This window comes from Hypanus sabinus, chromosome 3 (genome assembly GCF_030144855.1).
Source record: "Hypanus sabinus isolate sHypSab1 chromosome 3, sHypSab1.hap1, whole genome shotgun sequence".
Classification (NCBI taxonomy): domain Eukaryota; kingdom Metazoa; phylum Chordata; class Chondrichthyes; order Myliobatiformes; family Dasyatidae; genus Hypanus; species Hypanus sabinus.
The window spans coordinates 76,434,356-76,460,614 of record NC_082708.1 but is presented as its reverse complement, the minus strand read 5'-3'; the positions used below and the strand labels follow the sequence as shown (position 1 = coordinate 76,460,614).

The 26,259-nt window shown below is 43.5% G+C and overlaps 1 protein-coding gene and 1 pseudogene across 1 annotated transcript in view; both read left to right on the top strand.

The window, feature by feature from the left end:
- LOC132390910 (uncharacterized) overlaps positions 1–26,259 on the top strand; it is a 216,221-nt gene that overhangs the window by 166,679 nt on the left and 23,283 nt on the right. The window contains exon 28 of the mRNA XM_059963445.1: positions 1,462–1,664. Coding sequence (XP_059819428.1) covers positions 1,462–1,664 — 203 coding nt within the window. The remainder of the gene's footprint in view (positions 1–1,461; positions 1,665–26,259) is intronic.
- Positions 1,022–4,028, top strand: LOC132391469 (cold shock domain-containing protein E1-like; annotated as a pseudogene).

Genomic DNA, 26,259 nt, shown 5'->3' with positions numbered 1-26,259 from the left:
TTGATTCCTTTTGTCTTAGCATCGTCCCTTGGCTCCTTATTTTGTTTGCTTAGTGTTTGTACTCTAAAATAAACTGAATTCTTGACTACTCATTATTGCTGACTCTTGGAAGAACCCTAAGGATCGGTAATTAAACAGATATCAACAATTTGGCACCCAAATCTAGAAAGATAACTTAATGGGGAAAAAAGTCAGACTAACAAAAGTTTTAATCATGCTGCTGGGCAGCAGAACATTCCTCCGTTCCTTAATTGTCTTAGAATAAATATCTGCAGTACATCGTTTGTGGGGGGAGGGGGTTAAGAGTGAAGGGGTGTTCGTGGTTGTAAAACCTGCGTGGAGCCAGTGAATATGATTGGAAACCCAAAGTCTGATAATAGTCATAACGGGGTTGTGTCGGACAAGAGGTCGACAGAAGTTTTAAGACATCTGACACTTTGTTTGGTTGTAACCTGATATTATAGTCCCAAGATTCTTGATGTCTAAAAGTGAAGAGTACTCCTTAGGATCGAAACCAATAGAATGACCGAAGCTTTGAAATAGACCGGCAGCTCCCTTGAAGTTGTAGCTGAGTGGAAAATGTTATCTGAAATCTTAAACACTTACTTAAGTTATGAATATAAACTTGATACCTTTGGTAAAAAAAAATACAGAAGAAATGTTCAAACACGAGGAAATCTGCAGATGCTGGAAATTCAAGCAACACACACAAAATGCTGGTGGAACACAGCAGGCCAGGCAGCATCTATAGGAGAAGCATAGTCGACACTTCAGGCCGAGACCTTCGTCAGGAAGAAATGTTGTTAAATCTAATGAGGAGTGGCTTATGTGACGTTGAAGTGATATCTCGGAAATTCAAAAAGATGTGGGCAGGAACTAGAGAAACAGCTTAGACGCTAACAACCTTAGAGGAACTGAGAGGGCGCAAGAGTAGTGAATTGCAAGTCCCGATTGATAGTTTGAAACGTGAACCGCTGATTTAGAAAAAAATATATATGGTAATGTGCCATGCTGCTTATGGCGGTGCTGGAGTGCTTCTGCTGTTGAATATGAAGGGAAATAGAACTGAACTTACCATCTGAAACTGCTGCTTCAAGTTCAGATCATGTTGACAAATAAAAATAAGCTGAAACAACCAAAGAGCAAACTGCAGCTAAAGAAAGCTTGATCTGAAACTGAAGTTCATGCCTACTCAACAACCTACAAAGAGCACTTCCCACTGCTGCTAGACCTTCTACACTTCTTGTTGCTGTCCTGGAATGCTCTCTAGTGCAGCAAGAATAGGAATTCTCTGCTAGCTTAGTAGATCCTTTCTCTGTCCACCTAGCATTTGTAAACTTCAAGCGTGTGATGAACAGATTAGACGGCAGTGAAAGTGCAATATTCAACATTTCAAGATGAGCTTTGATCCAAACCTCTTGCATAACAATGGCCACTCTGGTTTTGCTAATGATACCTCAGGAGCCCTGCGTGAAACAGGCATTATTGAGAAGCTGCTGTCATCATATGGTTTTATCCAGTGCACTGAACGACAAGCCAGGGTATTCTTCCATTGCTCACAGTACAGTGGGAATCTTCAAGATCTGAAAGTGGGAGATGATGTGGAATTCGAAGTGTCCTCTGACAGATGGACTGGAAAACCAATTGCTGTCAAATTGCTGAAAGTAAAACCTGAAATTTTGCCTTAAGAAAGGATCACTGGTCAGGAAGTGTCTTATCTGACATATACATCTGAAGATGTTGATGGAAGTGTCCAACTTGAAACAGGAGATAAAGTTTCTTTCTTTATGGAAACAAATAAACATACTGGTGCTGTAAGTGCTCACAATATTGTACTAGTTAAGAAGAAACAGGGCCGATGTCAAGGAGTAGTTTGTGTGATGAAGGAAGCATTTGGATTCATTAAAAGAGGTGGGTCTTCTTCCATTATAGTGAATTCAAAGGAAATCTGGACACATTGCAGCCAGGATATGATGTGGAGTTTACTATTAAAGAAAGAAATGGAAAAGAAGTTGCCACTGAAGTAAAACTCTTACCCAAGGAACTAACAAACACGAGGAAATCTGCAGATGCTGGAAATTCAAACAACAACACACACAAAATGCTGGTGGAACACAGCAGGCCAGGCAGCATCTATAGGGAGAAGTGCTGTCGACGTTTCGGGCCAAAACCCTTCCTCAGGACTAACCGAAAGGAAAGATAGTAAGAGATTTGAAAGTAGTGGGGGGAGGGGAAAATGCGAAATGAATTTGAAGACATTAGTATTGAACAGTTTGATGGAACTGTCACCAAAGTTATTCCAAAAGTATCCAGTAAAACCCAAACTGATCCTTTGCCAGGACGTATCAAAGTAAACTTTACCATTTCCAAAGAGCTTCCCTTTGGAGATAAGGATACCAGATCTAAAGTTACTCTATTAGAAGGTGACCATGTCAGGTTTAATATCTCTACTGATGGATGTGACAAATTAGAACATGCTACAAATATTGAAATTCAGACTGATTCTTTTGAGTTAACTGGAGAAACTAGAGAAATGGGTGTGATTACAGCTATTCGCGATGGATTTGGTTTCATTAAATGTGTAGATCGCGATATTCGAATGTTCTTCCACTTTAGTGAGATCATGGATAGTCTGCAGCTCCACATCTCCGATGAGGTTGAATTCACTGTTGTCCATGACGTTCTTTCAGCTCAAAGGAACCATGCAATCCGTATGAAAAAGCTTCCAAAAGGGACCGTGTCATTTCACACACAGTCTGAGCAGCGTTACTTTGGAATTGTGGAGAAAGAAGCTACCGGTTCAGTATCCAAGTCCACTAGCCCTGCTAAGAGTAAAGAAGAGGATTGTGAAGAGGGAGTAATTGCATATGATGAAGCTGGAATAAGAATGACTGTACCATACCATATAAAAGGAACTGTAAGGGTGCGCAATTCCACAGCTTGGTGATAAGATTGACCTTAGCATTTGTGAAGTTCAAAGAACTGGTCTACAGAGTGCAGTATCAATCAAAATTCTAAATCGTAACCCCAGTGTTAAGAGACCTGTAGGATATGTGGCAGCATTGAAAGATAATTTTTGGTTTCATCGAAACTTCTCAACATGATTAAGAAATTTTCTTTCACTACAGTGAGTTCTCGGGCGATGTTAGTGAGTTGGAAGTTGGAGACGTAGAATACAGTTTGTCAAAGGAAAAAGGAAACAAGGTGAGTGCTGAAAAATTTGCCAAGATTACAGCAGTAAATAGTCCCGGTGACGAAGTCTATCCAACAGTCTATACTGGGAAAGTTTTGAGGCCATCGTGCAGTGTCGATCCACAGCAGGCAGAGTATCAGGGACTTGTTGAGATTACGGAGGAAGGGATTATGAAAGGTAAAGTATATCCTTTTGGCATAATCAGTTTGGCAATCAAAACAGATTGTCTTCAGAAGGGAGAAACTATTAAGTTCCAGCTATGCACTGTGGCTCAAACAGGACAAAAGTTGGCCTACAATGCCACACCTTTGCAAAAAGGCACTGTGGACTGTGTAAAAGACCAGTTTGGATTCATTAACTATGAAGTTGGTGATGGTAAAAAGCTGTTCTTCCGTGTGAATGAGGTGTTGGATGGTGTGGAGTTGCAGCCTGGAGATGAAGTTGAATTTTCTGTCATCTTAATTCAGCATACAGGAAAGTGTAGTGCCTGCAATGTATTCCGTGTCAGTGAAGGTCCCGGGCCTGTGGCAGCTCCACGTCCTGATCGTTCAGTACATCGTCTGAAGAGCATCACCTCCAAAATTAGTTGCACTTCGCCAGCCAAAGGGACCTGATAACAGCAAGGGATTTACTGTGGAAAGAAAGATTCGTCAAACCGGAGTGACAGATTGATTTCTGTTCTTCCCCCAGCAAGCACATTACCCAATGCAGTATCTTTGGGGAGGGGAGGGTTTACGCAAGGTTATCTGCCTCCACCACCCTCTGTGTTCCCTCATCCCAAATGGAAATGGAATACAATTTATCTGCTTTCAAGCAAAACTACAGTTCTTCCACTTATCTGTGCTTTTATCAAAAGCTTAAAAAAAGTACAAAATGAAGCAAAAACAAAAAAATGGTAATGCACAGGCTCGGGGCAATGAATGAGCAGGAAGCCTTAGTTCCACAACCTTATAGAGTTTGATTTAAAATCAAAAAGCATCTTACATCAGTGCTAATTTGAAATTAAGTTTTGTTAGTAACGAGAGAAATCTGTGAAGAAAGCTATACAACTGAAACTTGAGGGCCATGAATGCTGGCTTTCATTAACCCTTTCAGTACAACTTTGTTGATGCTGTAGAGCACTGCAGCCTTGGAACACATTCTCCCAATCCCAGAAATTAACAGATTTGTGCCTAAAGGAAAAAAAAAACATAAATATCACTGTTATTTCCCCACAAAAGGCACCCTGTGTAATGCCGAATGGAAAAAGAAGTGGCTGAATTTTTAAAAAGTATATTAATGCATCAATGTGAAATGTTAATCGTTGGTACTGTATATATATGCCTTTTGCATAGAAACAGGGAGACTAGTTGATATCAAGCATTAGTAATCAAAAAAACTGGTCGGTGTTCCTATACCAAGTAAGATCAGGAAGTTAATTGATGTTGATGTGGGACAGAGGCAGGGTCCTGTTTCTGTTTTGCCTCTGCTCACAGTTTGTGGTTTTCTAAACTGGAGAAGGTTTTGTTCTTGCAAGAAGGGAAAACAACACCTACCTTCCTCCTGTTTCTCTGTTAATGGTCATGAAAAAAACTAGAATAAAAAGTTTTACCACAAAAAAATATATATTATGCTAAAGGAGCAGTATGAAAAGGCTAATAAATCAAGAAAAAAACAGATCCCTGCATTAACTCATAGTGTGTCCATAGCCAGAAGCTCTATTCAGTTGCAAAGTAAAATTAGGTGAATCTACACGCCATTGGGAAGACCTTTGGTGGGCAGTTCGGCCAGCCCAATGGGCAGTGTTAAAGGTGATGTCAATCATGTTAAAAGCCAGCCAACACTGGCTAGTCCTGAGAAACAGCGACACCTTGGTCAGTTGAGAAGATCATCGGGGTCTCTCTTCCCACCATCACGGACATTTACACTAAATGCTGCATCCGCAAAGGAAACAGCATTATGAAGGATCCCACGCAACCCTCATACAAATTCTTCTCCCTCCTGCCGTCTGGGAAAAGGCTCCGAAGCATTTGGGGTCTCACGACCAGACAATGTAACAGTTTCTTCCCCCAAGCTATCAGACTCCTCAATAGCCGAAGCCTGGACTGACACCTTGCCCTACTGTCCTGTTTATTATTTATTGTAATGCCTGCACTGTCTTTGCGCACTTTATGCAGTCCAGTATAGGTCTGTAGTCTAGTATAGCTTTCTCTGTGTTTTTTTTTAAATTACGTAGTTCAGTCTAGTTTTTTGTACTGTGTCATGTAACACCATGGTCCTGAAAAACGTTGTCTCATTTTTACTATGCACTGTACCAGCAGTTATAGTCCAAATGACAATAAAAGTTGACTTGACCTTGGGAACGCCATGTAACCACAAAGTGAATCTGATTCAACAGAGACCTCTAGTGGCTGAAATGATGATGACAGTAGTGAGAAACAGTAATTGGTCTGGCAGACATGCAAGACTTGCCCAGTAAAAACCAAGGCAGTGAAAACACAAAAGACTGATGGTGGAGATTATGAAAGGAGACAGGAAGTTTGTCAACCACCAAATTCAGAAAAAAGTCCAGGGAGTTCCACATCTCAAAACAGGAAGCTTAAAGCCTTGGGTGAACTTCAATAAATTAAGAATATATACAAATTGCATCCTTATGATGGCATTCAGATTTTAGCAACCATGCTAACAACTCAGCAAATAAAACAGTTGACACGGCAAGTTGAGGATGGTATAGGAGAGGATAAACAAAATTTATCAGCCGATTGGGAAGCATTTAAGGTGTGGTTGGAAGGCAAGCCCCAAATCAGATTGATTGGAAGAAAGTGGCCAATTGCAAACTAAAACCTTCAGAGGGTACTTCTGAATATGACGACTGCTATACGACTGCTGTATGCTCTGCTGTTACAGTATTTGACTTGAAGACAATGGATATAATGCCAGTGGAAAAAGGATCATACTTCATTCGGCTCCAAAGTGGACGTGGACGACATATAACCACACTTCCCTGTATTATCAATCACCACAGATGGTGGAGTCCTTCAAGTGGGGAAGGTGTAGAGCAGAAGCTTCATATCAGCTTGTTACTTCCGCCTCGCAAAGAAATCTCTTCACTCAAAATTGATCATGATAAATATTTTAAGAAAAGAAAAAGCCGTGAAAAAGTGCTGGGGTCAATGCTCAGTCGTCAGTGAAGTCAGACTGCAAAGCTGAAGGCCAATATCCAGAGTGCGGAGAGTCTGAAGCTCGGAGCTTGGAGCTCGTAGACCGAAGGTAAAGGCCCAAAGGAACCACAAGGGCCTGGGTCACAGGCGTTGGAAATCCATGCAAGTCTGGATGCTGAGGCCTGAAGATCAAATCCACGAACGGCGGGTCCTGAGGCAAAGTCCCATGTTAGAGACCCAACGTCTGAGAGTCTGTCGACAAGGACTGGAAGCCTTGAGGCAGCCTGTCCTGTGGTTGAAGGTATGTCTATGCCTGGGTGGGTGGGGAGGGGCTCCATTTGCTGGTGTTGCTTTGTTTTGTAGTTGGTGCTGCTTGTCTGAACACTGTGGGCATGCTATGTTGAGTGGCGACACCTACAGGCTGCTCTGTGCACATCCTTTGGTATGTTGGTGGTTAAAGCAAACAACTCTTTTCACTGTATGTTTCAATGTGCATGTGATAAATAAATCTGAATTTAAAACAGAAATACTCACGGTTTAATTCAAACAGCTTCATTTTACAAGCAGGATATTAGCAAACTTTCTCAGTGTATGAAAGGATAAGCAATGAAACCAGATGCTGTCAGACCAGTGTGACTGATCTCTGCTCCATCAAGAAAGTTATTTGTGTGAAGTGAGAATATCAAGTCAAGTCACTTTTTATTGTCATTTCCACCATAACTGCTGGTACAGTGCATAGTAAAAATGAGACAATGTTTTTTTCAGGACCATGGTGTTACATGACACAGTACAAAAACTAGACTGGACTATGTAAAAAACAATACAGAAAAAAACTACACTAAACTACAGACCTACCCAGGACTGCATAAAGTGCACAAAACAGTGCAGGCATTACAATAAATAATAAACAAGACATAGACACAGTAGAGGGCAGTAAGTTCATGTCAGTCCAGGCTCTGGGTATTGAGGAGTCTGATAGCTTGGGGGAAGAAACTGTTACATAGTCTGGTCGTGAGAGCCCAAATGCTTCAATGCCTTTTACCAGTCAGCGGGAGGAAGAAGAGTTTGTATGAAGGGTGTATGGGGTCCTTCATAATGCTGTTTGCTTTGCGGATGCAGCGCATAGTGTAAATGTCTGTAATGGCGGGAACAAAGACCCCGATGATCTTCTCAGCTGACCTCACTATCCGTTGCAGGGCCTTGTGATCCAAGATGGTGCAATTTCCGAACCAGGAAGTGATGCAGCTGCTCAGGATGCTCTCAATACAACCCCTGTAGAATGTGATGAGGATGGGGGGTGGGGGGGGTGGGAGATGGACTTTCCTCAGCCTTCGCAGGAAGTAGAGACGCTGCTGGGCTTCCTTTGCTATGGAGCTGGTGTTGAGGGACCAGGTGAGATTCTCCACCAGGTGAACATCAAGAAATTAGGTGCTTTTAATGATCTCTACTGAGGAGCCATCGATGTTCAGCGGGGAGTGGTTGCTCCGTGCCCTCATGAAGTCAACAACCATCTCTTTTGTTTTATTCACATTCAGAGACAGGTTGTTGGCTCTGCACCAGAATGTTAACCGCTGCACCTCCTCTCTGTAAGCTGACTCATCGTTCTTGCTGATGAGACCCACCACGGTTGTGTCATCGGAGAACTTGATGGTGTGGTTTGAGCTGTGTGTTGCAGCACAGTCGTGGGTCAGCAGAGTGAACAGCAGTGGACTGAGCAAACAGCCCTGGGGGGGGCCCTGTGCTTAGTGTAATGGTGTTGGAGATGCTGCTCCCAATCCGGACTGACTGAGGTTTCCCAGTCAGGAAGTCTAGGATCCAGTTGCAGAGGGAGGTGTTCAGGCCCAGTAGGCTCAGTTTTCCTATTAGTTCTGAGGGATGATTGTGTTGAATGCTGAACTGAAGTCTATGAACAGCATCCGAATGTATGTGTCTTTTTTGTCCAGGTGGGTTAGGGCCAGGTGGAGGGTGGTGGCAATGGCGTCATCTGTTGAGCGGTTGGGACGGTACGCAAACTGCAGGGGGTCCAGTGAGGGGGGCAGCAGGGTATTGATGTGCCTCATGTCGAGCCTCTCGAAACACTTCATGATGATGGATGTGAGTGCAACAGGACGGTAGTCATTGAGGCAGGACACTGAAGACTTCTTCGGCACAGGGACGATGGTGGCGGCCTTGAAGCACGTTGGAACGGTGGCAGCGGGATGTTGAAGATGTCAGTGAGATCATCTGCTAGCTGGTCTGCACATCCTCTGAGCACTGTACCAGGGATGTTGTCTGGTCCAGCAGCCTTCCGTGGGTTGTTCTCACATCGGCCACAGTGAGACACAGCACCTGGTCATTTGTAGGAGGGGTGGATTTCAACAGTATTTCAACAAGAGAGAGATGAATTGTAGATGAGGCAAGGTGGAGGGAGTGGTGGTTAATAAATATTCTCTCCATAGACTTTAAACATACATTTAAGAACTAGTAACTCTAAAATGGCTGTCCAAAAGGAAAAACAAAATAATATTTTGGAAAACTGCACAAAGGTTTGATAAAATATATTACACAGTGTTCATGCTGAAACATATCGATCAGATTGAATCCCCAGCCCTGAGTAAGTTAACCCATCTGTGGACAAGGATGCTGCAATTAATGAATTAGTGAATCAGTGAGGCTGGAGTTCAAGGTCTAGTATTCAAATCCTGGGATCGATGCCAAGGATCAAATCGGAAGTCCGGAAGTTGAGGCTCAGTGGCTGGAGCCAAGTCTGAGAACCTCCATGAATCCGCTGGGAAAGTCCGAGTCTGCTGAAGGCAGCAGGTCCTGGGGTGAAAGGACAGTGTATGTGTGTGGTGGGAGGCAAGAACAGGACTTGTTCAGCGTCTGTTATTTTGTTTCTTATGTTCTGTGTCGTTCTGCCGAGCATTGTGGGCTCTGTGGGCACCAGCATATGGTTGCAAGGATAAATGCCTGATGCGATATCAGCAGGGAGGGATGAACGGACAAGGGATTTGTGGTGAGAGTGACCCCTACAGAAAGTGGAGAGGGGAAGGAGCAGGAAAGTGTACCGAGTGATGTGATCCCACCCATTGTGTGTGGCGGTTATTAATGCAAACAACGCATTTCACTATATGTTTCGATGATAAGTAAACCTTAATCTTGAATCTAAGTTCCTCTTCTCACCTACCACCCCACAAGCCTATGCATCCAACATCATCAACTACAACAGCCATTTCCAAAGGGATCAGGTATACCTGCTCCTACATCTCCTCCCTCATCAGCATTCAGGGCCCCAAACAGTCCTTCCTGTTGAGGCAGCGCTTCACATATGAATCCATCAGGGTCACTTATTGTATATGCTGCTCTACGTTGGTGAGACCAATACAAGTGTTTCATCAAGTAACTTCACTGTGTCCACTGCAAAGACAGGATCTCCTGATGGACAGCTATTTTAATTCTACTTCCTATTCTCACAGGTCTGTCCACCACTGCTACTTTGAGGCCAGGTGGAGACTGAAGCAGCAACACCTCAAACTCCATCTCCAACCTGATGTCATCAACATCGATTGCTCTAATTTCTAGTAACCACTCCTCTATGTCCCTCCCCACCTTTGTTGTCCCTAATCCTTCTAGCCCCTCCTCTCCCCTCATGTCCTTTCTATCACCTACACCTCCCTCCCTCTGGTTTTCCTCCTCCGTCCCTTTATTCCATGGTTTACTGGCCTCCCCTATCAGATTCCTCCTTCAGCCCTTTGCCTCTTCCACCTATCACCTCCCAGCCTCTTGCATTCTTCCCCCTTTTCTCCTCCTGCCCCACTGTCCTACCTTCCACATCTCTCCCAGATTTACTCACTACAAGAAGCCAGCTTGTGTTCCTCCCCCTGCTTTTTATTCTGTCTTCTGCCCTCTTTCTTTCCAGTCCTGTCCATTTCCCTTAAAGAAGCTGCCCAACCTGCTGAGTTCCTCCAGTATGTTGTATGTGTTGTTGAAAGTGATGAAGGACTGTTTTCATTCTTTGATAGAAGGGAGGAATCCCCTCATGCTTTTTCTGAGTTAGGATTTCTCATCATTTGTTTAATTTTCCTAATCCTCCCTAACTCCTCCTTCCCTGATGTGGTGGATTCAGAGCTAAGTAGTGGATCTTTGCTTGTCTGTGACATTAATACTGCTCTTCCCTTGTCTATACCTTAGAATCAGAATCAGGTTTATTATCACCAGCATGTTTTGTGAAATTTGTTACCTTAGCAGCAGCAATTCAATGCAATACATAAGAAAGAAGGGGAAAAAAGTGAAATAAATAAGTAAATCAATTACAGTATATGTAATAGATATGTGTTGGCATGTGGCCTAGTGGATAAGGCATCGGTCTAGTGATCTGAAGGTCACTGGTTCGAGCCTCAGCTGAAGCAGCGTGTTGTGTCCTTGAGCAAGGCACTTAACAACACATTGCTCTGCGATGACACAACCCAAGCTGCTTGGGTCCCAGTGCCCTTCCCTAGTGCAGCTTGGGCAACTGCCGGTTTCCCATACAACCCTGCCCAGGCCTGCATCCTGGAAACATTCCAAGGCACAAACCCATGGTCTCACGAGACTAACTTCCCAAACTGAGAGCGTGGAATAGCACGGTAGGCATTCTTGATGGTGGTGTAGCAATGGTCCAGTGTGGTGTTTCCTCTGGTATTGCAAACGATCTGTTGATTGTAATTGTTTAGCTATTTTTTTTTTGCAGACTGGCCTGGTTAAAATCCCCCAAAACTGTGGTGAAGATGTTAGGGTGTGCTGTTTCGTGCATGTCGATCCCATTGGTCAGATCATCTAAAGCCTGATTGACATTGGCCTGAGGTGGAATGTATACCACTACCAAGATGATCCCAGAAATCTCCCACGGTCAGTAAAATGGATGACATTTTAACTGCTAGATATTCCAGGCCTAGTAAGCAGAATTGGGACAGCACTGATATAATTATGCACAAGACGAGTTGATCATGAGACATACTCCTCCACCTCTGATTTTTGAGAGAATCTTTAGTTCTATCCTTAAAGTGTATAGTAAACCCGTCAATCTGATTCACTGCATAAGGTATGGAAGAGGTTAACCAGGATTCTGTAAAACAAAGGATGCAATTGGCTTTGGTTCTGTCATTTTTGAGCAGTGATAGTTCATTTAATCGCATTAAGAAATCTTTGTTAACTGTACTAACCTTGGAAGCAGTTGTAATTTTTAGCTGTATCAGGCTGAAACGAGAATATTTAACCTTAAGCAATGATTGACCAATAATTTGCTTTCTATTTGTATGTTCTCCCTTCATTTGTTCGAACTGATTCGTGACACGAAACTTAGTCATCACTTCTCACTTGAAACAACAAGCTTATGGCAGCTGATTTCCAATATATTTCTGAAGATGATTGTTTTCATTCTTTGGGCTGGGTAACATGGAAAATAACACATCTACAATCGTAAAATTCCAGAGTTAAGGAAAAAAAAACAAAGAGTAGTTTTCAATTTACCTGATTGAGGAATTTATTAATTCCTCAAAATTAACACCCTAATGAATGAATTTCATTCTATGTTACAGGAGGAAAAGTGTCTACATCTTTGTTCAGACCAAGACTCCCTTAAATTGCCAAGTGCTCAGAAGAGTTCAATTTTCCATGTAAATATGCTTTTTGAAATTATTTATATAATTCCACAATTTTTAAGAATGGCCTTACCTCCAGTAAGGTGCAATAGTTGCAAAAGAAGGTAAAATATTTTATCCATTCGTAAACTTTCTATAATATTGAAGAATTATTTTCAAAAATATATAAAGTAACATCTGTACATTCTTGATAGAGACGCAAACTTTTTGAAACATAGAAATCATAGCAGAAGTACATTATTGGACTCCTCCATGCAGGCTCACCTTTGATCACAGCTTATCCTCTTTCTCAAAGCCATATTGCTGTTTTCTTCTTTCACTACTTGAAAACTTTTGTATCTGCAAATTTATCAGTTTGCTTCTTATCTACTATATATTCAGTATCTTGTAGCAATTTCTACAGGCTCCCCATATCTGAGTGAAGAAACATCTTATCTCAAACTAAATTTCCTCTGATGTAATCTGAGAATTTGCACTCTTATTCAGGTACCTCAGTAAGAGAAAATGTTCTCCTCAAATCTCTATCAGAATTCAGAAGTTTCTAATAGGTTCTCTCTGATTCTCCTGAATTCTTATGAATACAAACCAATTTGACACAATTCCTTTTCATAAGGCATTTCTGCCATTCCAGAAATCATCTAAGGAGTCTTTATCGTGTCTCCTTTATATCCTTTCTTTAACAAGCTCAGTAAAGCTGGACACAATACTCCAGATGTGATCTCAACAAGACTTTACATAATTCTGTTAAGACACTGTTGCTGCTGTACTCAAATCCTTTTTCTATGGATGTCAACAGGCTGTCATGAGCCCTGCGACTTGTGTTGGGCTCCTAGGGTTTTTGAGCAACACACACAAACTGCTGGAGGAACTCGGCAGACCAGGTAGCATCTATGGAAAAAACGTACAGTCAGCACTTTGAGCAGAGACCTTCAACTGTACTCTTTTCCATAGATGCTGCCTGCTCCCGAGTTCCTCCAGCATCTTGTGTGTGTTGCTTGGACTTACAGCATCTGCAGATTTTCTCTTGTCTAGGGTTATTGAGCACCTGTATTTACTAATTGTTATTTTAACTAGAGCCATTAAGCCCTTGTGTGTTTAGTTTAATTCTGCCAAGTTAACTGTAACTTGTTCGGGTTTCCCACAGTCAATGATTATTTAAAGCGGACTCTTGTTTAGTGTCTGCTCGGAGTCAATCTGTCCTGCAGGACTGGGTCAGGGTGCAGAGGCACAGCAGGCTTTCTCTGTCACTGATTTGGCCCAGGAGCGTATGGACTGCAAGCTCACTACTCAACCTGTCACTGGATTGGAGAGAATGTATTGTCTCGTGGCGTCACTCCTCTGAGGCTCTGTGGGTATTCCTGTGCCTAACCTCTGGTTTCCCTCTCTTCCTGGGGATCCTGCTATTCCTCCGATCCTGGGTAGTGATGAGCCTGCCATCTGTACGCTGTTGGGTCGCGTTGGTGCCAGCGACATCCATGATAGAGAAAGCCTGTGTCTAGTTAAGATAAAAATTAGTAAATACAGGTGCTCAAAAACCCAACTCTCTATGGCAAGCCTCAGACACCACAAGGCTCATGACATCTACCATTTGCCTTTTTAACTGTTCGGTACATCTTCATATTTGTTTTCAGTGATTGGTGTACAAGGATACCAGGGGGTGTTTGCAAATCAACTCTTCCCAGTCTGACCTTATTTAAATAATATGTCAGCTTTCAGTTTTTCCTACCAAAGCAGTATAACATATTTCCGCTTCCTGCACCCATGTTGAGCTTGTCGACTACATCAACTTTGCCTCCAGCTTCCATCCTGCTCTTAAATTTACTTGGTCCATTTCTGACACCTCCCTCCCCTTTCCTACTCTCTCTATCTACTAATATCTTTTATAAACCCACTGACTCTCACAGCTACCTGGGTTATATCTTTTCCCACCCTGTCACTGGTAGAAATGCTATCCCCTTTTCTCTGTTCCATCTCTGCTACATCTGCTCTCAGAACGAGGCTTTTCAGTCCAGAACTAATGAGATGTTGTCCTCCTTCAAAGAACGGGGTTCTCTTCCACCACCATCAACACTGCCCTCACCCACATTTCTTCCACTTCGTGCATGTCTGCCCTCATCCCATCCTTCCACCAGCACACCAGGGGTTGTGTTCCTCTTCACCTCACCTAACAACCCACTAGACTCCATGTCCAGCACATAATTCTCCATAACTTCTGCCATCTCCAAAGGGATCCCACCAGCAAACACATCTTTCCCTCCTGTGTTCCCCCCCCCCCCCCGCTCACCTTTTGCTTTCCTCAGGGATCAGTCCCTATGCAACTCTTTTGTCCACTTGTTCCTCCACAAACCTTTGCCCTCACTACCATTCAGGGCCCCAACAGAGATCCCAGATGAGGCGACACTTCACCTGGAGTCTGATGGGGTCATTTACTACGTCCGGTGCTCCAGTTGTGGTTTGCAGTATATCGGTGAGGCCTGGCGTAGGTTTGGAGACTGTTTGCCAAGCACCTATGCTCAGTCTGCCAGTAAAAGTGGGATCTCCCTGGAGCCACCCATCTCAATTCCACTTCCCATTCCCATTCCAACATGTCAGTCCATGGCCTCCTCTACTGCCGCAATAAGGCCACGCTCAGGTTGGAGGAGCAACACCTTATATTCCATCCGGGTAGCCTCCAACCTGAAGGCATAGAACATAGAATAGGACAGCACATTACAGGCCCTTCAGCCCACAGTGTTGTGCCGACCCTCAAACCCTTCCTCCCATATAACCCCCACCTTAAATTCCTCCATATACCTGTCTAGTAGTCTCTTAAACTTCACTAGTGTATGAACATTAATTTCTCAAACTTACAATAATTGCCCCCTCTTCATTATTCCACACTCCTGTTTCCCTCTCTTACCTTATCTCCTAACCTGCCCATCACCTTCCTCTGGTGCTCCTCCCACTCTCTCATGGTCTCCTATCCTCTCCTATTAGATTCTTCCTCCTCCATCCAGCCTTTTATCTTTTCCCAGCTCTTTACTGCACCCTCTCCCCCTTTACTCTTTTCCATTGATCGCTCCTCCAGCTTCACACACCACCTACCACCTTGTACTTCTTCCACCCCTCCCCCCACCTGACTTCTCATCCTTTTCTCCAGTCCCAATGAAGGGCCTTGGCCCGAAATGTCGACTCTTCCATAGATGCTGCCTGGCCTGTTGAGTTTCTCCAGCATTTTGTGTGTTGCTTACATGAGCCACACTTCAATCTGTGGGAATTATTCCATGATGTATAAAATTTTAGAAAACGTTTTCCAATGTATTTACTATTTTGATAGGCACCTAACGCTCTACAGTATAAATCAGTCTCTGGGGAACTGTGTGCCAATAATTTCTCAGTACTCCAAGGAAAAAAAACAAAAGGAATCCTTAACAGGTGCTTTACACAGAGCCCAAGCCCATCGCTTCTCCTCTTGCCACTGGCCAACTCACAACAATGGCCGCTCCACCTATCCCTTCTGTATTTTATTTAGTTCGTAGAGCTCTGTGGACGCCGCTGATAGGCCCCGTGCAATGGACAAACACCCATGAAGTGTTCTTTACAAATAACCGCCGTTGACCTGGAGAAACCTTTTCGTAGAGCTCTGTGGACACTACTCATAGGTCACGTGGAATCATTTATATAAACAACATATAAGAAGGGCTTGTGCTGCCTGTGCCGGTGGTGGAAGCAAATACAATGGAGGCTGTTAGACAGGCATGTGAATGGGCAGGAAATGGAAGGATATTGATGCTGCTTAGGCAGAAGGGATTAGTTTACTTGGGCATTTGATTGCTAATTTAGTTAGTTCAGTACAACACTGTGGGCTGAAGAGCCTGTTCCTGTGCTGTTCTGTTCTGTTCAGTGTTCTAAAGTTTCCAACATCAACCCCTGTGTCACACCACTAGTCATCCACAATAGCCTCAACCATATCTCTTGGTTTCCTAGTTAATTCCTAAGGTAGGGACATGTTCAGCACAGCATTGTGGGCTGAAGGGCCTGTGTTGTTCTGTGGGTTTTCTATGTTTTACTATTTTGTCACTGATAATATTCTCCCTTAGTTCCTTGTTAATAGGTCCCCCTTTCCACAGTTTCTGGAAAGTTTCTTGTATTCCCCTTCTGTGAATGTAGAACCTGATCTGTGTTTTAATTGTTTTGTCATTTCTCAGTCCCCAGCATAATAGATTTTAATCGGGAGCTATGAGGGTAGCAACCAGTGACACCAACACAAACAAGAAAATCTGCAGATGCTGGAAATCCAAGCAACACACACAAAATGCTGGAGGAACTCAGCAGGCCAGGCAGCATCCACAGAAAAGAATGAATAGTCGATGTTTCAAGCCAAGACCCTTCATCAGGACTGGAGAAACAGAATGAGAAGTCACAGTAAGAAAGTGGAAATACAAGGTAGTAGGTGATAGGTGAAACTGGAAGGAGGGGATTGGGTGAAGTTAAGAGCTGGGAAGGTGATCGGTGAAAGAGATGAAGGCTGATGAAGGGGGATCTGATAGGAGAGGACAGAAGGCCATGGACAAAAGGGAAGGGGGAGGAGCACCAGAGGGAGGTGATGGGCAGGTAAGGAGATGAGGTGAGAGAGGGAAATGGGAATGGGGAATGGTGAAGGAGGGGGAGAACATAAACGAAAGTTTGAAAAATCAATGTCCATGTCTTCTGGTTAGAGGCTACCCGGACGGAATATAGTGTTGCTCCTCCAACCTGAATGTGGCCTCATCATGGCAGTAGAGGAAGCTGTCATGTTGGAATGGGAAGTAGAATTAAAATGGGGACCACTGGGAATTCCCACTTTTTCTGGGGAAGGAGCATAGGTGCTCAATGAAGTGGTCTCTAAATCTATGATGGGTCTCCCTGATATACAGGAGGCCACACTGGGAGCACCAGATACAGCAGATGACCCAACAGACTCACAGGTGAAATGTCACCCCACCTGGAAGGACTGTTTGGGTTCCTAAATGGTAGCGTAGGGGCAGGTGTAGCATTTGTTCGGCTTGCAAGGATTAGTGGCAGGTGGGAGATCAGTGGGGAGGGAAAGATGTGTTTGGTGCTGGGATCCCATTGGAGATGCAGTGAGGACAAGAGGAACTCTGTTCCTGGTGGGGTGGAGGGAGGATGGGGGTGAGGGCAGACATGGATAAAATGGAGGAGATGTAGGTGAGGGCTGCATTGATTGTGGAGGAAGGGAAGCCCCTTCCTTTGAAGGAGGAAGGCATCTCCTTAGTTCTAGAAGGAAAAGCCTCATTGGGAGAGCAGGAAGAGAGAGGAATTGAGAGAAAGGGATAGCATTTTTACAAAAAGCAGGGTGGGAAGAGGTATACTCCAGGTAGCTGTGAGAAATTGGTTTTATAAAAGATAGCAGTAGATGAGCTGTCTCTGGAGATAGAGACGGAGAGATCGAGAAAGGGGAGGGAGGTGTTGGAAATGGGCCAGATAAATTTGAGGACGGTGCAAGTTGGAAGTAAAGTTGATGAAGTCCACGAGCTTGCAGGAAGCAGCTCAACCATTCTTCAAAGCTGTTGATATGTAACTGCAAGCAATAATCAGATACCTTTGTCTTCAAAGACAGCAGGGGATCATTGAAAAGAAATGCACTAGGTAAGACAATCCCTTCTTTTAATAACTGAACAAAGATACATTGAATTATCTGGTTTTAGGGGAATTACTGAATGTGCCAATAATGTCTCAGCACAATTTTGTAACTAATAATATCCTTCTTTAGTTCTTTATTAATAGATTCTTGGCTCCTTAAAGTTGATGGAAAGTTTCTTGTGTCCCTCTTAACATGTAACAATACTTTAAAGGACACAGAAAGCAGCCTTTAAGCATTGGATATCCTGGTTTTGTATCATTGTAATCATGAGGAAAAGGATAAATATTTATGTTCATCCGACTACATTGAAATCCCCACAGTAAGATCGGGGGTGGGGGGGAGGGTGCACCCCTTACCCTCTCTCCATATCCCTTTATGGCCCCGAACAATCAGAAATCTATCAACTTCTGCTTTAAAATAAACCACAGACTTGGCCTCCACTGCAGTCTGTGGCAGAGCATACCACAGATTCACCACTCTTTGGCTAGGAAAAATTCCTTCTCGCTTCTGTTCTAGAAGGTTGTCCCTCAATTTTCAGGCTGTGCCTTCTAATTCTGGATACCCCCAGCAAAGGAAACATCCTCTCCACATCCACTTTATCTAGTCCTTTCAACATTTGGCAGGTTTCAATGAGATCCCCATGCATCTGTCTAATCTGTCTAAATCCTTCCGCAGCTCCCTGCTTCCTCAGTATTACCTCCTCCTCCACCTATCTTCATATCATCCACAAACCTTGCCACAAAGCCTTCAATTCCACTATCTAAATCATTGACAAACAATGTGAAAAGTGGTGATCCCAATACTGAACCCTGAGGAACACCACTAGTCACTGGGAGCCAACCAGAAAAGTTCCCACTCACTGCCACCTGCCTGTCAGCCATTCCTCTATCCATGCCAGTATCTTTCCTGGAACGCCACAGAATTTTACCTTGTGGTAGAGCCTCATGTTAAGCACCCTAACAAATGCCTTCAGAAAATCCAAGTAAATGACATCCACTGCCTCTCCTTTGTCCACCCAACTTGTTACTTCTTCAAAGAATTCCAGCAGATTTGTCAGGCAATATTTCCCTTTACAGAAACCATGATGACTTTGACTTACTTTATCATTAGTCTTTAAGTACCCCAAAAACCTCATCCTTAATAATGGACTCCATCCAACACTTTCCCAACTACTGAGGTTAGGCTAACTGGCCTATAATATCCTCTCTTTTGTCTTCCTCCCTTCTTAAAGAGCGGAGTGACATTTGCAATTTGCACTTTTTCCTTTGTAATAGCAAGGCGCTCATTCCTGGTCCATGATACTTCTGTGGGGCATATCTATTCTGCACTTTATGACCTATTGTATTGATCGTATGGCTAGCCAGAGGTTTTTTCCTGGGACTGAAATGGCTAACATGAGAGGGTATAGTTTCAAGGTTCATGGAAATAGGTTCCGAGGGGTTGTTAGCTATAAGCTTTTCACAGAGAGTGGTGGGTGCGTGGAATGGGCTGACAGATAGGAACACAGAGCTTAGAAAAATAGAGGGCTATGCACTAGAAAAAATCCTAGGCAGTTTCTAGAGTAGGTTATATAGTCGGTACAACATTGTAGGCTGAAAGGCCTGTAATGTGCTATAGATTTCTATGTTCTTTGCATATCTGCATTTCCAACATCAAACTATTTGTCTACACCCAGGTGTAGATATTGTAATTGTATTGAATAACCTGCTGTTTGTAATCTTTGTGCTTAAAGAGCATCAAAGCCCAACGTACAGTATTTTAAGTTCAGAGATTTTTCCAAGAGCTTCTGAGAAGTTCTCCCAGGACATTGTTCTACTTACCTGGCAAGGGAGAATTGGTGTTGATCACCCAAAATAGAAACCAAGGAGGATGATCTACACAGTGGGCCTGTGTGTAATCACTGCAAACTTACAATTTGAAGAAGAAAGAAGGTAATAAGGATGATCACATTGAATTGGCTGCCTGATGAGAGCTTAACCTGCTGACATTGGAATGGATCCTAATGCTGATTGGAAAATCAATGTTACACCAATCTTTACAGCACATAACCCACGACAACCAACCAGCTCCATCAGGATAGCTGTCGTGATGAGTGCCTACAGAAAGGAGGCCAAAGAGCTGGAGGCTTGGTGTCAGGCAAATAACCTCTTCCTTAATGTCAACAAGACAACTTATCATCACATAAGATAACATAAGAGATAGGAGCAGGAGTAGGCCAATCGGCCCCTCAAGCCTGCTCCGCCATTCAACAAGATCATGGCTGATCCAATCTTAACTCTAGTTTTCACCGAATCCCACAAGGCAACAGTGCCAACCAACAGGGTACCATGCCACCCATTTTATTTTATTATTCATCCCGCCCAAACCCATGTGATCACTTGGGGAAAAAAAAACGATTTGCCAATTGAGGAGAAAAAAATCTGGAAAATTCCTCTCCGACTCATCCAGGCTATCGAAAACTGGTCCAGGTGATCACATGGCTGATCTAAACCTAGCCTCGTGTCCACTTACCTGCTCGCTCACCGTATCCCCTAATGCCACTTTTATCCAGGAAAATGTCCGCTTTGAATTTGTTGAGTGTAGTAGCTTCCACAGCTCTCTGGGACAGTAAATTCCACAGCCACACTACCCTCTGAGTGAAGAAATTTCTCCTCATCTCAGTCCTGGAACGGCATCCCCTTATTTTAAGATTATGCCCCCTAGTCCTAGTTTCACCCATCATTGGGAACATTCTCCCCGCATCCACACGATCAAGCCCCTTCACAATCTTATATGTTTCAATAAGATCGCCTCTCATTCTTCGGAACTCCAATGAGTAGAGTTCCAATCTACTCAACCTCTCATCATACATCAACCCACCCATCCCCGGAATTAACCTAGTGAACCTTCTCTGCACTGCCTCGAGAGCCAGTATGTCCTTTCTTAAATATGGACACCAGAACTGCACACAGTACTCCAGGTGTGGTCTCACCAATACTCGGTACAACTGCAGTAAGACCTCCCTGTTCTTATACTCCATCCCCCTAGCAATAAAAGCCAGCATTCCATTGGCCTTCTTGACCACCTGCTGCACTTGCATACTAACTTTTTGTGTTTCCTGCACCAGGACCCCCAGATCCCTTTGCACAGAAGCACTTTCCAGTTTCTCCCCATTTAGATAATAACTTGCTCTATTATTTTTCCTGCTGAAGTGCAAGACCTCACACTTGTCAGTATTATATTTCATCTGCCAAATGTCTGCCCAATCACTCAGCCTATCTATGTCCCCCTGCAGGGTTTCAATGTCCTCCGCACTCATTATACTCCCTCCTATCTTTGTGTCATCAGCAAACTTCAATTCGTTGCACTTAGTCCCTTTCTCCAAATCATTAATATAGATTGTAAAGAGTTGGGGTCCCAACACCAACCCCTGCGGAACACCACTAACTGCCAGTCTGAAAATAAACCATTTATCCCAACTCTCTGTTTTCTGTTAGAAAGCCAATCCTCCACCCATGCCAGAATATTATCCCCAATCCCATGATTTTTTACTTTAAGTAATAATCTTTGGTGTGGCACCTTGTCAAATGCCTTTTGGAAGTCCAAATACACCACATCCACTGGTTCCCCTTTATCTACCCTATATGTTATGTCCTCAAAGAACTCCAACAAATTTGTCAAACATGACTTCCCTTTTGTAAAGCCATGCTGACTTTGTCCTATTAAGCTATGTTTATCCAAATGCCTTGTTACTGTTTCCTTAATTATCGATTCCAACATTTTGCCAACAACCGATGTTAGGCTAACTGGCCTATAATTCCCAGCCTTCTGTCTATTGCCCTTTTTAAATAAAGGAGTTACATTAGCATTTTTCCAATCTGCCGGGACCATTGCCGAGTCCAGCGAGTTTTGAAAAATTATCACTAATGCATCCACAATCCCGACCGCCACTTCCCTTAAGACCCTAGGATGCAAGCCACCTTCAGTCCCATTAATTTATCAAGTACCATTTCCTTGGTGATTTGAATCGTAGTTAGCTTCTCTCCCCCTAGAGCCCCCTGTTTATCCAGTTTTGGGTTATTTTGAGTGTCCTCTACTGTAAAAACTGATACAAAATATTTGTTCAGCATTTCCGCCATCTCCATGTCCCCTACCATTAATTTCCCAGTCTCATCTTCTAGGGGACCAACATTTACTTTAGCCACCCTTTTTCTTTTTATGTAACTATAAAAACTCTTACTATCTGCTTTTATGTTTTTCGCCAATTTACTTTCATAATCTATCTTCCCCTTCTTAATCAATCTTTTTGTTATTTGCTGCTGATCTTTAAAATCTTCTCGATCTTCAATCTTCCCACTAGATTTAGCTACCTTATATAACTTTCTTTTCTTATATCAACTGGCTATCATCTTCAGGAGAACTCACAGCACTCACATGCTCTTTACATAGGCGGCACAGCAGAGGAAACTACAAGCTGTTTCAAACTCCTGGGAGTGCACATCACACTCAACCTCTCATGGTCCCAGAACACTTCGTGCACAGTTAGGAAAGCTCACCAACAACTACTTTCTGAAATGACCGAAGAGAACTGGACTTCGCACATCCGTACTCGTGTCATTCTACAGATGAGCATTAGGGAACATGCTGCATAACTGTTTGGTAAGGAAACTGTACTGCAGCAGACAGGAAGGCTCTATAATGGGTAGTCAAGACTGCCCAATGCATCATCTGGCACCAACCTACTCACCACCAAGGAAATTTCTACAGAAAGGTGCCTGAAAATGGCTAGTAACGTCATGAAGAATGCCACACGCACCGCTTATCCCACTCCCAGCAGGGAGGAAGCTACCCAGTATCTACCCCTGGACCACTAGACTCAAAGACAGTTACTTTTTTCAAGCAGTAAGACTGGTCAACACCTTCAGCCACCTACTCCAACACTACTTTATCATTTTCCCAAGTCACCTTACATACATAAGGTGATCATCACTTTATGGACATGTAATCAATCTATGTATATTAGCTATCTGATGTCTTTATATTTATTGTGTGTGTTTTTTAAAATTGTTATTACCAGTTCTATACCTTTTGTGCTTTTGTTTTGTGCTGCATTGGACCTGGAGTAACAGTTATTTCATTCTCCTTATACTTGTGTATAGGAAATGACATTAAACAATCATGAATCTACAAAAAATTTGCAAAATTGTCAATGATATTGAAGGACTCAGCAAGGGGAACCCTTCACCAGGGGCTTCTTCATCAATATGGTCCTCCTGGAGTGCTGCAAGTATGAGGGGAAGGGTATCTACTGCTCCCAGGACTTCACACATGATGGTATTTTGACATTGTCTTCAAGTACTCAGTGGAATGGTTGAAAATGCCACAGGATTTTTTGGAAAGGGAAATCGGGCTCCTTTGTCACAATTGAAGATGTAGCCATTCTTCACCCTCTTCATTCAGAAGGAACATGTGTGTGTTTAATCCACATATTCCCCATTATGAATGGCCTCACCTTCTAGGCTCATTCCGGTGAGGAAGTAGGAAGCTATGTGGACATCAAGGATCTATTTGAGATCTAAACCGCTAAGCACTAGCTGAAGATCAAGGCGAAGGTGGACACATATAGGGCTATCATCCGCCCTCCATTGGAGAAAACTGTAGGTATAAGGTATATGTAGGACAATACAAGGTGTGTTGTAACTGCAGTAAAGCTGAACATGTGGCAGCCCAATGCACTGCAAGAACTGCAAGCAGCAAGGCTGTTAGTCCAAGACTGCAGAGAAAGATAAAGTTGCAACCTGAGTGGGGAGGCAGGCCATCCCTACAAGTCCCAAAACATGCCCGGACCCTATGGCCAGGTATTAAATGGGGGAGCTGGTATGAAGAACCCCAGGGGAATATCTGAACATATCCCCTAGTAGTGCAGAGAACAGGCAAAGACTGAAACCAGGACTGAAGAAAGGACATCCATCTCAACTCAAACCCCAGCCACAAGCCTCTAGGTTCGTCCCCAAGAGGAGGAGTCAATGGAAGAGGGGACAGCAGTGGGACAAGGGAAAGGGCTGCGGGCAAAAAGAAAGAAGTCTTAGAAGACACCACCCAAGAGACAATAGATTTCTGAGAGTACTGGGGGCACAAAGCAATCCAAGAGGGATACTAGCAATCTCTCCTCAAATGACAAGATGGAAAACCAGAGACACAGACAGAGAAAGCATCAAAATGGAGGAAAGCTTGCAGACAATTTTGGGTGAAGGACGAATTCACCCTGCCACCCCTCGGCCCTAGGAACAACACAGAGGCCATCAGTCCCATCTCTAGGAGACTGGGACCAACAAAGACAGACACACCCCAACAATAATTGAGGGGCTTCCTCACCATCCCTGTCCTCTCTCTGTCCAGTAGCAGAAGAAACCTATACTGTAGCCCTTGCCCACCAGCAGTAATCAATAAACAGCAGCCTAACACATCTTGCTGTTGTCGAGGTGCTTCAAAGCAAAATGAAGAGATAGTGAGATTGCATCCACTGTAGACTTGTAGTGGCAGTAAGTGACTTGTAGTGGATCCAGGTCCATGCTCAGGTAGGAGCTAATTCTATCCATAACCAACATCTCAAAGCATTTAATTATGGTAAATATGCTTCTGGGCAATAGTCGATGAGGCAGCTTACCCCACTCTTCTTGGGCACTGATATGATTGCTGCTCTTTTGAAGCAGTTGGGAACCTCAAACTACAGCAGTGAGGGGTTGAAGATGCACTTGAAAACACCAGGCAGTTGGTTGGCACAAGTTCTCAACACCCTGCATGGCCCTGATGCATTGCAGGAGTTCACTTCTTGAGGTACATTCTGACAGAGATAGACACATGGTTGCCAGATGCTGTGGGGTTTTACATAGGTATAGTATTATTTTCTCTTTCAAAGCCAACTTAAAAAACATTGCATTCATTAGGGAGTGAAGCATCACTGCCATTTATATTGTTGCTAGGTTTTGCTTTGTAGGATGAAATGGCATGCACACCCTGCCACATCTCTCCAGCATCTGACCATGTCTCTAATTTCATACAGAATTGCCTTTTTGTTTTCATGATGGCCTTCCACAGGTCACATCTGGACTACCTGTAGGGTTCTGGTTCATCGGTTTTGAATGCCACAGATATAGTCCTCAGCAGTTCTCCTGGTTTAACCAGCTCTTCTGGTTTGGAAAAGCTAAGTATGTTCTTGAAAGCACACACTCATTTATGCAGGTCTTAATACTAGCAGTATGCCTGATGTTGTAATGTGGAAGGAAGGGAAGTGAGTGCAGTTACTACTACAAGAGAGAAGGTGCTCAAAAAGCTGAAAGACCTGAAGGTACATAAGTCAGCCAGACCAGATGAACTGCACCCTAAGGTTCTGAAAGAGGTAGTGTTAGAGGTTATGGTGGCATTAGAAATGATCTTTCAGAAATCATTGGACTCTGGACCGGTGCCAGAGGACTGGAAAATTGTAAATGTCACTCCACTCTTTAAGAAAGGAGGAAGGCAGCAGAAAGGAAATTATAGACCAGTTAGCCTGACCTCAGTGGTTGGGAAGATGTTGGGGTCAGTTGTTAAGGGTGAGGTGATGGAGTACTTGCTGACACAGGACAAGATGGTACAAAGTCAGCATGGTTTCCTTCAGGGAAAGTCCTGCCTGAGGAACTTGTTAGAATTTTTTGAGGAGAATACAAGTAGGATTGTCATAAGTCGGGTGTTGAATCAGGACCCAACTGCAGGACACAGACAATGGAGTCCTGGAAACAGGATGAGATGGAACCCAAGGACGGGACAGGATGCAGTCTAGGCAGAGGAAGCAGGACCAGGATGAGGGACTGGGAACAAGGAGCCTGGGTATTGCCTCAGGCTCGGACCCCCAAACCCAGGCGAGGACGTGACGAGGCTTGGCTAGGGACTTGGGGTCTGGAGGCTTGGCTAGAGGCTTCAGTCGAGGCTTGAGGCTAGGGGCTTGAGGCTAGAGGCTGTAGGCTTGACTTGAGGCTTGAGGCTAGAGCAGTGGTTCCCAACCTTTTCTATGCTCCACACCCCTAGGAAATGTTTGATTAATGTTTGCACCCCCTACAAAAGTAATATCACATTTGAAGATGATTTAAGTCTAATTTCTAATTTTTGAACCACATACAATACTGTGGGTGAACAAATTGAACTTAAAAAAATAAGCTTTTAACTCAGTGCATAAAATGCAAATATAAATTGAACAATTAGATTCTAATTTATTCAGAAGAAATTGTAAACAGTAAAATCAATCCCAATTGTGAACATAAAATTCAATGACTTCTTTGCTCCTGCTTCTCATTCATGATTTTGTCAAAATGTGGAACTTCCTTGCTGACTGCGATCCGTAGGTCTGCCTGTGGATTCAGGAGATTCCTAGATTTTATCTTGATTGACAAAAGAGAACTGAATCCAGATTCACACAAGTATGTTGTTGCAAATGGAGTGAGGACACGGAGTGCTTTTCCACCAAGTCTTGGGAACATATCCAGTGCTGCACACCAAAACTCCTCCAAAGTCTTTCTTTCAAATTGCATTTCAAGAGCTCGATTTGTCCACAAAACTATAAGATCTTCCTTCAGCTCTTCATCATCTGACATTTTCTCCAAATTGTAGGAATATGGATTCATGATCCATTCTTCTGAAATCTTCAGGTCTCCAGCAGCAAAATATCCATCA